This window comes from Danio rerio, chromosome 12 (assembly GCF_049306965.1).
Source record: "Danio rerio strain Tuebingen ecotype United States chromosome 12, GRCz12tu, whole genome shotgun sequence".
Lineage (NCBI taxonomy): Eukaryota > Metazoa > Chordata > Actinopteri > Cypriniformes > Danionidae > Danio > Danio rerio.
The window spans coordinates 51229218-51247376 of record NC_133187.1 but is presented as its reverse complement, the minus strand read 5'-3'; the positions used below and the strand labels follow the sequence as shown (position 1 = coordinate 51247376).

General features: G+C 40.6%; 1 protein-coding gene across 4 annotated transcripts in view; it reads right to left on the bottom strand.

The window, feature by feature from the left end:
- The window catches only part of dlg5b.1 (discs, large homolog 5b (Drosophila), tandem duplicate 1), a 46803-nt gene extending 32710 nt beyond the window's left edge, over nucleotides 1-14093 (bottom strand). For all 4 annotated transcript variants that reach the window (XM_021480449.3, XM_009307002.5, XM_021480450.3 and 1 more), the window contains exons 1-7: nucleotides 13488-14093; nucleotides 9209-9277; nucleotides 7113-7287; nucleotides 3960-4103; nucleotides 3032-3215; nucleotides 2525-2763; nucleotides 959-1271 (exon numbers count right to left, since the gene is read on the bottom strand). In XM_021480449.3, the coding sequence (XP_021336124.1) occupies nucleotides 959-1271; nucleotides 2525-2763; nucleotides 3032-3215; nucleotides 3960-4103; nucleotides 7113-7287; nucleotides 9209-9277; nucleotides 13488-13767 (1404 nt within the window). In that variant the 5' untranslated portion in view covers nucleotides 13768-14093. The remainder of the gene's footprint in view (nucleotides 1-958; nucleotides 1272-2524; nucleotides 2764-3031; nucleotides 3216-3959; nucleotides 4104-7112; nucleotides 7288-9208; nucleotides 9278-13487) is intronic.
- Nucleotides 14094-18159: the final 4066 nt, after the last annotated feature.

Sequence of the window (18159 nt, the reverse complement as noted above, 5' to 3'; positions counted from 1 at the left end):
CAGGCTGGTGGTGGTGGTGTAATGGTGTGGGGGAGATTTTCTTTGGGTCCATTAGTACCAATTGAGCATCAACGCCACAGCCTACCTGAGTATTGCTGCTGACCATGTCCATCCCTTTATGAGCACAGTGTCTCCATCTTCTGATGGCTACTTCCAGCAGGATAACGCAGCATGTCATAAAGCTCAATCATCTCAGACTGGTGTCTTGAACATGACGATGAGTTCACTGTACTCAAATGGCCTCCACAGTCACCAGAGCTCAATCCAATAGAGCAGCTTTGGGATGTGGTGGAACGGGAGATTGGCATCATGGATGTGCAGCCGACAAATCTGCAGCAACTGTGTGATGCTATCATGACAATATGGAGCAAAATCTCTGAGGAATATTTACAGTAGCTTGTTGAATCTACAACACCAAGGATTAAGACAGATCTGAAGACAAAAGGGGTCCGGTACTAGAGAGATGTACCTAATAAAGTGGCCAGTGAGTGTTTGTTGTTTATTTTAGGTGTTATGTGAGCAATTTCAGCGTTATGGACGTGACATTTGCAATGAAAACTTAAAAACAACATAATATGTCAGGGAAAATATTAAATAAAATTAAGAAACATAAATGAAATTTTGTAGTGTAAGTTTGTATTGTTGAAATATATTGTTTCCATTTAAATGTACTATCTTTCTATTCCTAAAGATGGTGACTAAACTCTTATTTTAAAGAATAACCTTATAATTAAACTAATTTCTTTAAATGCACCAAAATATTTTCTAAATTAGTTTTCAGAATGGGCTGTACTCATTATTATGTAATAATATTATTGTTATGTATAATATATGTTAACAGTATATTGATGCATCTGTTGAAACTTTCTAAAATAAGCAAACAGTTTGAGTTAAGGGAGCAGAATAAAATGCAGGGGGGTGCAAACTTATTCCCGTGAGTGTGTATTGCGTGTTTGACCTGTCTGAGCGCCTCCATCTCCTCGCCGGCGACTCTCCTCTCGCTGGAGGTGTTTTTGAGCTTGTGTTCTGCCGCCTCCAGGCCGCTCTGCAGCTTCTCCAGCTCTTTAATGACCTGATCTCTCTCGCTCATGATCAGCCGGTACTCGCTCAGCACTGAGTCCCGCTCCTCCTTCAGCTTCTCAGCGTCCTTCACCGCCTTCAGCTGCAGGGTTTTACAGCGCGTGTTCTCCATCTGCAGACGCTCTGTCTCTCTCTGTAGATCCTCGTTGTGGACCGACAGCTTATTCAGCTCCTGCTGAACACTCTCAAACCTGCAGAACAACACATAAGAGGCTCAAATAAATTCAGTTCAAGTTTATATAGCACAAGAGTTATTGCTCCAAAGCAGCTTGAATTTGTTTATTAATACAGTGTCGTATTGCACAACAATATCATTACTGTGACAGTTTAATTCAAGCATTCATCTATAGCATGCTTCCAAACACTGTAGTATTTACTATAGTTAGTATTTCTGCATGTGGCGTAATAACTTATGCAGTAAGACAGGAAAATACACTTCAGTGCAGTAAAAACTCAGAAGGCAAAATAAATGTTTTGCTAATAAACAAAGCCATAAAATAAGCATGTTCTCTAAACAATCAGTGTGGGCCTTCATGCAATGTTTGGAGAAGAAGGTAGGCCTTGAAGTGAAAGTTTGAGAACCCGTGGGATGCTGTATCTCAGTGGTTCTCAAACTGTGGTACGTGTACCACTAGTGGTACGCAGGCTTCCTTCTAGTGGTACCCGGAGGAATGAAATATGTCATGTACATGCTACACACAATAAAAAAAAATATCAAAAATTATCTATATAATATGCCAAATATAACATATAGCCTTTATTTCTGAGGTAATCTACCACATTTTTTAACTGTGCAGAGGTGTAGCTGCTTTACTGGGCCTACTACGCTATTGTATTTCAATACAGCTCGTTTTGGTGGTACTTGGAGAGACCATTTTTTTTCTGAGGTGGTACTTGAGGAAAAAAGTTTGAGAACCACTGCTGCATCTAATGGCTCTGAATAATGTTTAAATCATTTCCACCACTAGAGGGCAGACCAGAGCATACACAACTGGTTAAAAAAATTAAAATAAATGGAAACCCATTCCAAGATATTAGTAATATTGACTACTTTATATGTTATTAGTAATTCATGCTCTTTCTCTGTCTTAATAAACTATACTGATTGATTGTCGTGTCGAGTTGTCAATGTCAACTATGCACATAAAATGTCATAATGTGCACTTAATGAAAGTTATTATAAGCATGCATAAAATCTCAGTCACATTCATTACATGTGTCATGTCATAATTATAAAGCTTCTATAACCTGTCTTATGATCACCCCTTCAAGTAAAGTGTTACCCGTTTTTTACTTTAGCTTTGGTAAGTGTGTATTTTACCTGGTATTTTCTCTGAATACTGAAATTTCCGTACTGTGGCAACCCTAAATCAAACCAGCCCAGGCGGCAGTGGAGGATGGGAAATCTAAATCTAAAGTATGCATGTGATGATGTGCTGCTGACCTGTGCATGGATCCGCTGTACTGCTGCTGGAAGTGCAGCGCTGCATCTCTCTGCTTCTGCAGCCGCCGCTTCTCCTCCTCCAGCTGCTCCAACCGGCTCACGTCAGCGTTATGCAGCGCCGTCTGCTCATTATAGCGCTTCCGCAGAGCCTCGTACTCCTTCTTCAGAGCCTCCAGCTTATTTAAAGCGCTGTCGTAGAGTTTATTCAGCAGGTCAGAGGAGCCGTTCTCCCTCATCACCTGCAGGAGAAATCACAGAAACAGCAGCTCAAATCAACCTGTGGTGCGATTACCAAAACCATCGAGACTACTAGACTACAGCCGCAAGTTCTGTCCTTACAAACATAGCAGACTGCATCGCAAACTTGTACGCTACTCCTCTAGAGCTGGAGTTATGGGCACAGTTCCTGGCTGTGTTGCTCTTCAGACACACTGAGATGTGCAGCAGCGTGTCTATTATAAGCTGATCATATGTTAATAATGTTATTATGATGTGTATGATGATGACCTGCTGCTGCTGCATGCGCAGGTCCTGCAGCTCACGCTGGTCACTGTCGTGTGTGTGCCGCAGCTCGTCACAGGTCTGCTGCATGTGTGTGTGCTGCTGCAGGAGCTGTGTGTATTTCTGCTTCACCGCCTCCGTCTCGTCCCGCAGCTGCGTCTGCTCGCCAACCACACGTGCATGAAGAGTGCTGAAACACACACACACACACACACAAATAAATACAGAGGTCTCACTGCTTGTAATCTGCATCCCTCTCTCACACACACACACACACTTACAGCATACACAGACACACACTCATGCAGACACAGATATACACAAAAATCACACACATTCACACAGACACACACAAACACAGAGACAGACACACACACACACACACACACACAGACAAACACACGCAGAGACACACACTCATGCAGACACATGTGCACACTCAGAAAAAAACACACCGATACACACACACTGCAGACACAGACACACACATACACACACACAGATACATGCACGCACATACACACACACACTAAGACACACAAATGCATGCACACACACGTACACACTCACGCAAACAGACGCACACACACACGCGTACTTACACAGACACGAACACAGACCGCAGATACAGCCACACACACTGCAGACATAGACAAACACACCCGCACACTCACGCAGACACAGACACACACAAATACACGCGCACATACACACTCCAGACACAAACACACACACAGAGGCACACACACACACATAGATACACACACTCACGCAGACACACACACAAAAACATGCACATTCAGATACAAGCTCACACACACTGCTGACACAAACAAACACACACAGCGACACATGCATGCACACACACAAACACTCACTTTCACACACACATACACACACAAACACACACATTCTCTCTCACACACACACTCACTGGTAGTAATCGGCGTCTCTGGCGGCCTCTTCGCATCTCTTCAGGGTTTTGTTGTGCTGGTTCTGCAGACTCTGCAGGTCCGTCATGGCCTTCATGCACTGCAGCTTCATGTGTTCATAATCATGACCCGGCTTCACACTCGGCCTAAACACACACACACACACACAATCTCAACACACACATTCAGGGTTTCTGCAGATTTCTGCAAAAGTCATTATGGATAACATCTCAGAAAGTTTTTGAAATGTTATTAATAAAGATAAAGATTTAGGGATGGGTGTGGTTAAGGTTTTAGCGGTATTACTACTTTTATCGATACCACTTATCGTTTCGGTACTTTAGCGGTACTCTTATCGGTACTTTTTGTAGTGTTTTTTTTATGAAAAGGCGAAAAACAAATTGAACAGAATTAATAACACTATTTTATTATTACATTTCTAATGTAAAATAAAACAAAACCAATAATTGTAAAATAAACAGTGTTTTGAAGGAAAATGACTCTGTCATTTCTGCCAATTCAGACAGAAGTCAGGATCTCTTGGTTAGTTGTGCTCCTGCAGATGGAAATACCCTTTTTGATTACCAAAATGCAGCTAGATGAGATCATGCTGATGATTATGTGCTGAGTACGTGCACACAGCCGAGAACTGTGAAGGCTTTTATACTTGACGTGCTCGCCGGAAACACTGGCACTGCTCATGTGAGATTGCCAACTGTGAAGACGAATATCAAATATTGCAAATCAGAAAAGGTTGGTCAGTTAATTATGCTGCTGTAAGTAATGTACATTCAGCAATAATTTTCCAGTACCGATAACAGAACCGTTAACGTCAGAGCTTATCCATACTTTGGTCTTTTATGATGTAGCACCAATACAAATGAAGTATAGTTTAGGTAGCCTTCCCTAGTAAGACTTTAAAACCCCACGGACAACCTGCACATAAAACTATCAGCTCTGATTTTTTTAGACAGATCTGTGGGCGTTCAGGTGAAGAAACAAAAACTGCAAAAAGCCTCTTGTATAAAATATTAATGAAAGTAAAGATTGTTTATTTATGCGTATAAAGCAGTCTGCCTGTCAGGGTTACAGCACTTTAAAACACTGAACTGAACACAATGAAGAGCTGAGATGTGTCGCCACAGCTACAACATGACATTATTTACATGCTTTTATACTAGGGATGCTCATTTTGGTTAATTTTGCTAGCCGACAACCGCCGCTCATTAATCGGTTATTAACGATTAACTGGTCAGATTACTATTAATTTTATATTAAACAAATTGACGTGTCTATTTTGTGTCCGACACATTATTATTGCGTTTTAAAATACTGATTTATTTTTAAATGCTAGCACATTAATAATAGAACAGCTCCGGGCAAGTTAAATTGTCTTGCAGTTGAACAAGTGGTCGAAAACAAGGCGCATCTCACTGCCTTTATGTTGACAAGGGAAAAAAAAGAGAAGAAGCGCGGTCCTCTGATGAAACGACTGAATCAGCTGGGTATCGATTGTGCAAAAAGTGTTGCTGTCTGTGTTGTTACAATTGTAATTTTTTTTTTTTTTTTTGAACAATCTTTTTATTGAGATGTAATAAAAACATGACAATATAACATCACAATCATATTTTACATCTTTTTTTTCAATTTAGAGGAAAAAATAAAACAATAAAATAAATAATAAATAATAAAAAGCATACAACAACAAAAAAAAGCATAAAAAAGGAATAAAAAGGAAATGAGAAAAAAAAGGGGTGGGGGGCACAGGGTGTTTGAGTTAGTAACAGATTATTCTAGATACAACAATTGGAAGTTGTTGAAAATACAAATAATCTATAGAAGGCATGAACCAGATCATCAGATGGTTTGTTTAAATAACTCTTTGAAAATAGGGGGAATATTTAGATATGCTTAGTCAATGTCAGTTTATTTCGTCTTTTCCTGTTCTATTTAATAAATTTCTGAAATTTGAATTTGAAATAAGATATATAAAGGGTGCCCACATTTTCTCAAAAACAGTAAGTTTGCCTTTTAACATGTATGACAATTGTAATATTTAATAATATTGTGATATTCAGGATTTGTCCATTCATCCAGCTCTGGATAACTTAAAACAGCGATTAGACCTTCAGAGCGGCGTTAATGCGTCCTGAAGTAAAGCGAAACGGCTATAAACTCCAGCAAGATAGAGTGATTATATACAGAGCCATATACCTTTATCTCTAAATAAAGTATAACTATAGAAACTGTGTTCATCTTAACTGAAAGCTTCTGCATGTTTGCTGGCCTCACGCATCGCGCACCTGTCAGTCAGTCAGTCAGCACGTAACGCCAAATGATTAAACAGATAGCGCACAGAACTATACGGTTACAGAAAAGTTTCCGCTGTTATGATTCACTTACCTTTTAATACGTTTTGATGCGATTATAATCCGCTATTAAAAACAACAACAATGACTGAATGTTTTGAATGGGTAATGTAGCCGTGGAGGGAAGCATTTTGGTCCCCGCCATGGAAGAATGAATGTAGCGGAAACCAAGCTCTTTCAAAGTTCCCTGTAGTTGTCTTGACAACACAAACTGCTGCTCTGGGATGAGCCGCGTGCAAAAGATGCCCCTCTTAACGCAAAGGCGCATTCAATCAGCCCCTTATGCAGCCAAACTAAAAATATATAAAATAATATTTATAATCGTTTAACTGATAGCATTAATCGGTCACAAACGCACCCTTTCGGTTAACGGTTAATCGATTATTTTGAGCATTCCTATTTTATACTATTTTAATTCAGTTATTCGTTTATTTTCCTTCAGCTTAATCTCTATTTCAGAGGTCGCCACAGCCAGTACCGGGAAACACCCATACACACTCGTTCACACACATACTCTTACACTACGGCCAGTGTAGTTGATCAGTTCCCCTATAGCGCATGTGTTTGGACTGTGGGGGAAACCGGAGCACCCGGAGGAAACCCACACCAACACGGGGAGAACATGCAAACACCAATTGACCCAGCCCAGACTCCAACAAACATGCAGAAAATTAAGAAATCAGTAAGGGGCAAACACTTTTTCACATCCCTGTATGTGACTGTGTGTGAGGGGTACACTAAGTGTCCCGTGTGCACCGGACTTTAAGTGTGAATGCGTGTGCTCACCGTCTGGCGTCTGCGGCAGCTGCAGTGTTTTCATCAAATGTGCTGCCGGGTAAAGAGAGCGCCAGGCGGATGCGCAAGTCATCGCGCTCACGGGTCACCTGTCTGAGCTGAGACAACAGCGGCTCCAGCTTCTCACTTAACACCTGCTTCTCCAGGTGTGCAGGAGGGGAGGATGCTGAAACACACACACACACACACACACACACACACTAACAAATGAACGTGGACACACGCATGCACATGCACAAACAAATGCACACGTGTACCTCACACACACTCACATAAGTGAATGAAACAGCACTGTTCCCCATGTTCATGCACATTAAAATCAGGACAAAATGATCATATCACAATAGAAGTCTCATCATATCATGATAACAACATATCTTAGAAAGATGTATATTTAACTAGTAATTTCATTCTTAAATATTTATTTAAATGACTTTTCTAATTACTTAGTCTGAAAGTTACTTAACTCAAGAGGTGAATTAAATACCTGACTTAATAATACTTTAAATCTATATTTTAAAATCCATAATAATCTCAACTCACAGAACATATACTTTAAACTCTTCATTCATTCATTGTCCTTCGGCTTAGTCCCTCATTTAACAGGTGTCACCACAGAGCAATGAACCACCAAATATTCCAGCATGTGATTTCACATGTAAACTCTTTTTTTAATGAATAGAGCCATTATATATAATACACCAGTTTTGTTTAAATGCTGTAAATATATTGTCTATATTCAGTGGGATATTAAGATCTATAATGCCTGGAAAGGATTATATAAATATAGTGAGTTTATATATTAGATTTTTCTCAGTAAAGGTTAGATAAGGTTGGAAAGCGTCTGCTTTCAGTGCGAGAGTTCGCTCTGGTGTTCATACAGATGTTCTGAATAAACAATGAGTTTATCTGGGCCACTGACGCGCCGTCTCATCCTCACACCGCAGAAAACAACAAGTCTGAGTTCACAAGACAACACAAAGAGTTTGAAATTAATTGTATAATTAAGTATAATATTAATCCTATTTTAACAAGGCATGTTGAATGTTATTTTTACATTTTTTTAAAGAAAATCAAGTCATTAAAAATCAAAAATAAGATATTAATTACATTTGTCTTCTGGAAAAATGCAATTTTCTTAAATATTTACACTACCTGACAAGTCTTGTCTCCTAAGATTGAGGAGCACAGATACTAACTGTTCTTCTAGCTGCTGATCTGGTGTCAGAAGTGTCTTTATGAAAGGTGAAGGCCTCTAGATTTTGCTGATTTGAGCTCAATAAATCTGATCATGTGTTGATGTTGACTGGTTTGATGAGGACAGTGCGCTCTGACTCTGCTCAGACTAAAGTGTCATCACTGAACAGAAATAATGTCCAGTATAGAATATAAAGTCCTGCTGCAGTGGAGACAGAATGAAGATTGTGTCTGACTCCATCATGAGCTTGGAGGACTGCATCCATACATCTCTGACATGACTCACATCACTGATTAATAAAGTCATCTGGAATGAAGAAGAAAGCTTCAGCAGGATCCCAGAGTTCATCAAGAGTCTTTGTGTTCATCTTCAACACCTCCTCCTTCATCAGCTCAATAATGTTGATGTCTGGTGACTGGGCTGGCCAATCCTGGAGCAGCTTGACCTTCAGGAGCTTTGATGTGGAGGCTGAAGTATGAGCAGGAGCGCTATCCTGCTGGAGAATTGTCCCTCTCCTGTGGTTTGTAATGTAATGGGCAGCACAGATGTCTTGATACCTCAGGCTGTTGATGTTGCAGATCTCTCGCACACCCCCATACTGAATGACCCCCAAACCATGATGTCTCCTTCACCAAACTTGACTGATTTCTGTGAGAGTCTGGTCCATGCTGGTTCCAGTAGGTCTTCTGCAGTATTGGTGATGATTGATGCAGATCAGCAGATGATCCAGCAGAGAAATCCACCTTCTGACACTTTCACACATCATCAACTAGAAGACCAGATACTATCTGCTGTTCTCACAGCCGAGATCCAACACAAGACTTCTGTCAGGGAGTGTGTGTTCATTACAGACGAAAAAAAATGCAAATAAACTGAGTGATGAACTCACCGACGCTGCTGAGAGAACTGCTGCTCTCAGAGTCTGACGGCATCGCAGACAAAACACTGCAGGAGGAGCCTGAACAAAACAAACAAATAATCAAGCAATCAACACACACACACACACACACACACACACACTCCGTCATCAGTGAGCATGAAATCTGAGTGTTCAGTGGATGTTGAACATGAATCTGAACATTAGAGAAGCAGACAAACACAGGTGAATCAGGTTTCTGTGTGTGTGTGTGTGTGTGTGTGTGTGTGTGTGTGTGTGTGTGTGTGAGAGAGAGAATGAATAACGCCCTGGGCAGGGTATTCACTACTGAGACACGCCTGTGAGAAAGCCTGTGTGCACGTCTAACTGAAATATAGACATGCGAGTGTGTGACTGACTGTGTGTGTGTGTGTGTGTCACTCTCAATCACACACACATGCTCACTTTCATTCATGCAAATGCAAACACAAACACACAAACACACTCGCTAGCTCACTCATGCACACACACACTCACTCGCTCACATGTGTGCAAACACACAGACACACATGCAAAGACACACATACACTTAATGTGATGTGTGTGTCTGTGTGTACGCATGTGTCTGTGTTGTGTGTCGCTCTGTGTGTACATCTGTCTGTGTGTGCATGTGTGTCTCTACCTGTGTATTTGCGTGAGTGTCTGTGTGTCTCTGGCATTTAAACAGAGCATGAAGCTTGGCAAAGAACAGACCATAAACTGGACTAGTCTTTAATTCTCTTATGGTGACACACACACACACACACACACACGCACACACACACAAACACACAAACACACAAACACATAAACACATAAACACACACACACACACACACACAAACACAAACACACAGACACACACACACACACAAGCACACACAAAACACAAACACAACACACACACACACACACAAACACACAAACACACACAGCTGTGAACTGGACAACCAAAACTTGGATCTGATAGGGAACGGTGCTGGATCTGTTGAGCCTCTCAGTGTCTGCCAGATGGCATGCTGGGTAAAATCTGTGTGTCCTTCATTACTGTCAGCCCTGAGAAACAGAGCGGTCTGTAAGAGCAGCTCTAAACTCAGCCTTCATTACAGCTCATCTCCAGCAGGGCAGCATTCTCACCTTTAATTGTTGTGCTTCACATTAGCTGCGTTTCCATACAGAGATGCTGATTAGATTCACACACAAAACTTTATCAGAGAGTACAAGAAAACATGGAGAGCAACATTAATGACACAAAGACCCTCACACACACACATTAACATCTGCAGACCAACATTAATGACACAAAGACCCTCACACACACACATTAACATCTGCAGACCAACATTAATGATGCAAAGACCCTCACACACACACATTAACATCTGCAGACCAACATTAATGATGCAAAGACCCTCACACACACACATTTACATCTGCAGACCAACATTGACACAAAGACCCTCACACACACATTAACATCTGCAGACCAACATTAATGACACAAAGACCCTCACACACACATTAACATCTGCAGACCAACATTAATGATGCAAAGACCCTCACACACACACTTACATCTGCAGACCAACATTAATGATGCAAAGACCCTCACACACACATTAACATCTGCAGACCAACATTAATGATGCAAAGACCCTCACACACACACTTACATCTGCAGACCAACATTAATGACACAAAGACCCTCACACACACACATTTACATCTGCAGACCAACATTAATGACACAAAGACCCTCACACACACATTTACATCTGCACACCAACATTAATGACACAGAGACCCTCACACACACATTTACATCTGCAGACCAACATTAATAACACAGAGACCCTCACACACACATTTACATCTGCAGACCAACATTAATAACACAGAGACCCTCACACACACATTTACATCTGCAGACCAACATTAATAACACAAAGACCCTCACACTCACACTTATATCTGCAGACCAACATTGACACAAAGACCCTCACACACACATTAACATCTGCAGACCAACATTAATGACACAAACCCCTCTACACACACACACACACACACACACACACACACACACACACACACACACATTTATCGGTCAAATCATCTGATCAGCACAAACTGAGGCGCAGACACTGATGAAGCGCAGTCGCACACACTACAGCGGTTTACTGCAGAGTTTATGCACATTTATTATTATCAGAGGAAATGTTTAACCTACTCAGTTGTGTGCAACTTTCTTATCTTATGTGCATTTTCTAAATTTATGCACAACTTTTTGATGCAATAATCCAAAATGCACACAAGTAGGTGGATCTAAACAAAGCTTGTGTTTTTCCATCATGTCGGTAGTCAGCTGACCTACTGTGGACTCAATCAGGAGCCTATATTTTAACTGAAGCCCCACTGAAAACAGCCCAGAGCAAAGAAACACATGAGCGAGAGAGAGGAAATGTTCAGACGAGGTGATCAACTACGCTAAAAAAGCCAACAACAGACCCCCAGCAAGCTTTATATCGATGTCCAACACACATCTCTAACTGCTCTAATTGATCTGCAACGCTCCATTAAACTCTAAATGACTCGATCTTTCAGTCAGATAACATTACTCACATGTGTTTCTGTGTCATCCAATCAGATTCCTGCAACAAGGCTTTCAAGGTAATGTTATTTGATCCAGCTTTAAGCTGCATTATTTTATAGACAGCAGCTATTCCTGGCTTACGGCTCAATCTCTGCACGTCTGAGGAGCTTTTTTGGCCATCTTGAAAACATCTGTAATAGATTTACTGTACGGCGCTTCACTGAGACATTTACACAACTCTACTAGCCATGTTTTCTGTAAGGAGACACTACAGGATTTGTCTGAGCAGACAAAGACAAAACACACACACACACACACACACACACACACACACACACACACACATGCACATGCACACATTGGTATATGGGTTAAATGTCTGTTCTTTGCCTGAATGTCAACAAACTAAACTATGGTTTGGCTTTGGTTTAAACTATTGGTTTTGACTTTAGTTTGGTAAAACTACACAAAATAGGTCAAATTGAAGTGTTCATGTGCCGTTTTACCAGTGTTTATGTATAGTTTTGCCAATGGTTGTGCAGTTTTACCAGTGTTTGTGTAGTCTTATCAGTGTTTGTGTGTTGTTTTACCAGTGTTTATGTGTAGTTTTGCCCATAGTTGTGTGTTTGTGTGCTGTTTTACCCGTGTTTGTGTAAGTTTACCAGAGTTTGTGTGCTGTTTTACCAGTGTTTATGTGTAGTTTTGCAAATGATTGTGTAGTTTTACCAGTCTTTGTGTGCTGTTTTATCCATGTTTATGCTGTTTTATTTGTGTTCGTGTGTCGTTTTGCCCATGTTTGTATAGATTCACCAGTGTGTGTGTAGTTTTGCCCATGTTTATGTAGTTTTACCCATGTTTGTGTAGTTTTAACAGTGTTTGTGTGTAGTTTTACATATGCCTGTGTGTAATTTTGCCCATGTTTATGCTGTTTTATCTGTGTTTGTGTGTAAATTTGCCCATTTTTGTGCAGTTTCACCAGTGAGTGTTTGTGTAATTTTGCCAGTTTGTGTGTAGTTTTACACGTTTGTGTTGATTTACCAGTGTTTGTGTGCTGTTTTACCCATGTTTGTATACAGTTTTGCCCATGCTGTTTTTCTGTTTGTGTGTAGTTTTACCCATGTTTGTGTAGTTTTACCCATGTTTGTATGCGGTTTTGCCCATGTTTATGCTGTTTTATCTGTGTTTGTGTGTAGTTTTACCCATGTTTGTGTAGTTTTACCAATGTTTGTGTGCTGTTTTACCCACGTTTGTGTAGTTTTACCAATGTTTGTATGTAGTTTTGCCCATGTTTATGCTGGTTTACCCATGTTTGTGTAATTTTCCCAGTGTGTGTTGCATTACCTGTGTTTGTGCTATTTTACTTAACTCTGTGTGTAGTTTTATTCACGTTTGTGTAGTTTTATCTAGTTTATATAGTTTAACCCATGACTGCTCTTAGTTTTACCAGTGTTTGTGCTGTTACTCGGGTCTCTGTGTAAATTAGTTGGCCCAGTGTTTGCACTATTTTACTCATGTCTGAGTAGTTTTACCCGTGGCTCTGTAGTTTTATCATGGTTTTGTAGTTTTCCCGTGGTTGTGATTAATTTTATCAGTGTTTGCGCAACTTTACTCGACTCTCTGTGTAGTTTTCCCCGTGTTTGTGTAGTTTTCCCCAGTGTGTGTGTGTGTGTGTTGTGTTACCCGTGTTGTGCTGCTGGTTGTCCCCCGGCTGTGCTTTCTCCAGAGCCCAACAGAGCTCCTGAAAGCGCTGTTGGTTCTGGTTCTGGTCCTCCAGCAGAGTGTGTATCAGCCGCCGGATCTTCTCCCGCCCGCCGCCGCCGCTCCGCCGGATCTCCGCGCGCTCGGCCGCACTCAGACACCCGCGCTCGGCCAGCAGCTCCAGCAGCCGCTCCACATCTGTGCCGGACTCCGGGAACTTCTGCTGCCACTGCTCCAGCAGCTCTCTGTGCTTGGCCTCCATCGCTAAACATCCATAAAAAGCGAAAAGTTTCTGAAGTAGTCCAAGTGAAAGAAACAAGTAGCCATATTTGCGACTTTAGGACACTCCAACGGTTTTCTTCTCCTCCTCCTTCTCCTTCTGTGGAGTCTCACATCTTTGTCAGCTCTTTCTGTCCGACTGTTTTAACTGCACTGTGACAGCGCTCGTAACTTTAGCTCGCTTTCGAACATCTTTGATTAACTCTAAAGTTTTGACAGTTTATCAGCGATGTAAAATCCGTGACTCCAGCGATCTGAGGCGCGGCGGAGCTCCGCCATGACTCCACAACTCCGCAGCTGCTCTCATCTGCCAATCAAAAGCCAGGAGTGGGAGGGGGGAATGATGAAGGGCGGGGATATGTGCTGCCAATCAAACCGGTTTAACTAGAGGGCAACGAGAAAAGGCGGGGCAGCTATGTGCCACTCAAACCAATTAAAAGGGAGTGGATCACACGGGGGCGGGGCTTCACATCAAACACACCTAGGCGTTCACTTGCGATTATTGATTTACAGACGAGTACAAAGTCAGATTTGTTTTGTTTGTGTATATGATTTAGCGGGAATTGTCCGCGTGTGGTGATGATGTCATCTCCTAATATCTCTTAATATTGACTTCAACATAAAAAAATATTCAAAAAAGTGTTTTTCGTGATGTTAAATGTGTCAAATTCTCATTAAACATATACATTATAAATGTTGAGTATTGTAAAACATATGAGACTTAAACATTTTAAAAAGTATTTAAATAGGGTAAAATATATACAAAAAGTGCATGTAAATTATGTAATGGTGATCTCAAAACCACATATCTACTAATCATTCATTTATTTATTTTCTTTTTAGCTTAGTCGCTTTGTTTATCAGAGGTCACCACAGCGGAATGAACCGACAACTTATCCAACACATGTTTTACATAGCGGATGCCCTTGCAGCTGCAATCCAGTACTGGAAAGCACACTCATACACTACGGTCAATTTAGCTTACCCAATTCACCTGTACTGCATGTGTTTGGACTGTGGGGGAAACCGGAGCACCCGGAAGAAACCCATGCCAACACGGGGAGAACATGCAAACTCCACACAGAAACACCAACTGACCCAGCCGAGGCTTGAACCAGCAACCTTCTTGCTGTAAAGCAATCGTGCTACCCACTTGCCCCACCGTGATACCAGAGTATAACTAAAAACTCAAAACTTACTCTTATTTAATGTTTACAGTGCAAATCTAATCAGATTGACTTATTTGGTAAACAAAGCAAGTCTCTCATATAATATCTCTACTAAAAGACAGGAAATATGTGACAAAATGCATAGTAAATAAATAAAACAAACACTTTCAAATTAGTCAAAAAATATTACTGAAAATAATCAAATAAAACTGAATAAATATAGATTTGCACACATTCACACAAGTAAATAAACAGAATCAACGATCGGCTGAAAATCTGCAGAAGTCTACGTGATTCAATGTGGGTCTAGCTATTAGATCAAGGAAACGTGAGTGAGGGATTTTGCAATAGAAAAGACTAACAGGACACAGAACAACTGTCACAGATTAATGTAATATATTCAACAACTCAATAAACAAGCAGTGGTACACCCTCTCAAACCTCAAATGAAGTATTTTTATTAGAACAGACAGGACTATATTAGACAATAGCAAAAAATGTCTGATGCATATGTAACCCCACTGCTCCTACACCACCTGACCTGCTCCGAGCCAGGATTGAACCAGCAACCTTCTGCATGGAATTCAGTAGTTCTAACAAGGAGGCTAAAGTCCATGACCCCTAGTACCTGTTGCTAGAGCATGTTTAGAGGTCAAAGGAGTGAGGTTTACCTGCACAGCACCTACTAGCTGGCCGTTACACATAAAATAGTTTGGAAAATTGTATAATATTTTAGATTGTTATTATTTGGAATTTTAATTTTACGTAGAGATTTCTTCTGTATTTTTTGTTATTTTATTTATTTATTTATTAAGTTTCACTCTTTTATTTAAGTTTTAGTCATTTTAGTTAATCAAACTATAATTTCTGAAAATTAAAATTAGATCAAATAAAAATGTAAATTTAAAGATTATTTAATATATTTTATTGATATTTTTTGTAAATTATAATAAGCTTAATATGAATTTACAAATGGTATTCAGATGCTGCTGAAAATGGGTGGCACGGTGGCTCAGTGGTTAACACTGTGGTCTCACAGCAAGAAGGTCTCTGGTTTGAGTCTCGGCTGGGTCAGTTGGTGTTTCTGTGTGGAGTTTGCATGTTCTTCCCGTGTTGGCATGGGTTTCCTCCGGGTGCTCCGGTTACAGTCCAAACACATGCGCTGAATTGATCAACTAAACTGTAACTATAGTATATGAGTGTGTGTGTGTATAAGTGTATATGGGTGTTTCCCAGTACTGGGTTGCAGATGAAAGGGCATCCGCTGTGTAAAACATATGCTGGAATAGTTGGTGGTTCATTCCACTGTGGTGACCCCTGATTAATAAAGGAACTAAGCTGAAGGAAGTAATCTACTGAGCAACATTTCTAGAAAAGATCTTCATTCTTCTGCTGGTTTCCATGTCATCTGAATAGTGTGTAGTGCTTAAGCTCCTGCTGTGTGTGTGTCAGTCGTGTGTGATTTGAGGATTTGTTGTCAGCGGTTATAAACGCTGAGGCAGATCAGCGGCTCTTAATCTTCATCAGACAAACAAACCCTCAAAAAAAGACTAAAAATACATACGGCTGATCACAGATGGCTTTCAGAAGTGTGTCAGACAAACACACAGATGATGCCTGTGAGAGAGCAGCGCGCACACACACACATATACACACTCACACACACACACACACACACACACACACACACACATCTCACAACCATGCACAAAAACAGCCACACATATAAACACACAACTGCCATACAAATACACAGACATGCACACAGAGACATGCAACCAAACACACACACAAACACACTTACACAAACAAATATACACTCACAAACATAACCACATGCAGAAACACACAAAAACACGCACAAACCAAACACATTCACAACCAAATGCACACACACACACACACATGCATCCACAGTTATATAAGGCCAGAGGTCATGAGCGCTGAGCCTTTTATCCAATCAGCCAATCAGAGGTCTGCATTCTCATCAGCATCAGAGCATCACTTTACCTTTAGCAGCAAAGCTGTGTGTGTGTGTGTGTGTGTGTGTGTGTGTGTGTTGATTAATGGAGAACTACATCTAAACACACACACACACACACACACTGTTCTTTCTTTCCTCTTTACAGACCCAACACACTTTGAAATGTAAATACAGGCTATTTTTATGCCTCCACAAGAGCACAGCAGGAGAAAACTGCACTATTAAATAAGCAAATACACACATTTAACAACACAACATGCTGAGAAACGTGTCATAATACACATTTGTGTTGACTTGAGAAAGCCTTACCTGAATCAAACAGTCTGTCAGGGTAGACAAAGAGAACAAATACATCACTATTTTAAGTTTTATCACACGGCTAACACATTTTAGCATGTTGATAGCACATTCCTAACACGTTTTAGCACATAAATGTGTTTGAACATGCTGCGCTTGTGTAATTATCGTCATCTATGCTGTTTAATGCTAACTTAAATGAAAACGTAGCAAATTTAACACTATATGCTTAAAAGTTAACTTGACTTACACAAAATTGCTGCTAACATGTTAAACGTAATTATCGTTACCACGTAGACGTTAGCATGTTTTAACACTATAGGCAACGAGTGAGGAGGTCAGCATAGCTAGGATCTTATTAGCAAGTTTAACATAATAAGACGTTATCCCTGCTGAAAAATCCAGCTTAAACCAGCGCTGGTTGGCTGGTTTTAGCTGGTTAACCAGGCTGGTTTTAGAGGGGTTTTGGCCATTTCCAGGCTGGTTTCCAGCCATTTCCAGTCTGGTTTTAGCTGGTCTGGCTGGAAAATGACCAGCTAATACCAGCCAACCAGCCTAGGCTGGTTTAAGCTGTTTTTTTACTAACAAGAATTGGCAATTTCTAGCAGTTTAGCACTATGCTAATTTCTTGCTAACATTTTTAAACGCATACCAGCTAACACATTCACTCAAAGCTCTCGAATTAATACGTTTCTGCTAAGTTTAGCATATGCTAATGTGACGGTCTTGCTCCATTACACTAATGGTAGCGTCACTGATGCAGTGGCGTTATGGCTATCGCTCCAACATGTTAATGTTAAGCTTTTACAGTCTATGTAGTATGTACTATGTACAGTATTTACTATAAATTACCCGTGTTTTTCACGTGTTACAGGATATAGTGTGGCTCATTGGTCATGTCAACTCTTTAACCAGAGATAAACAA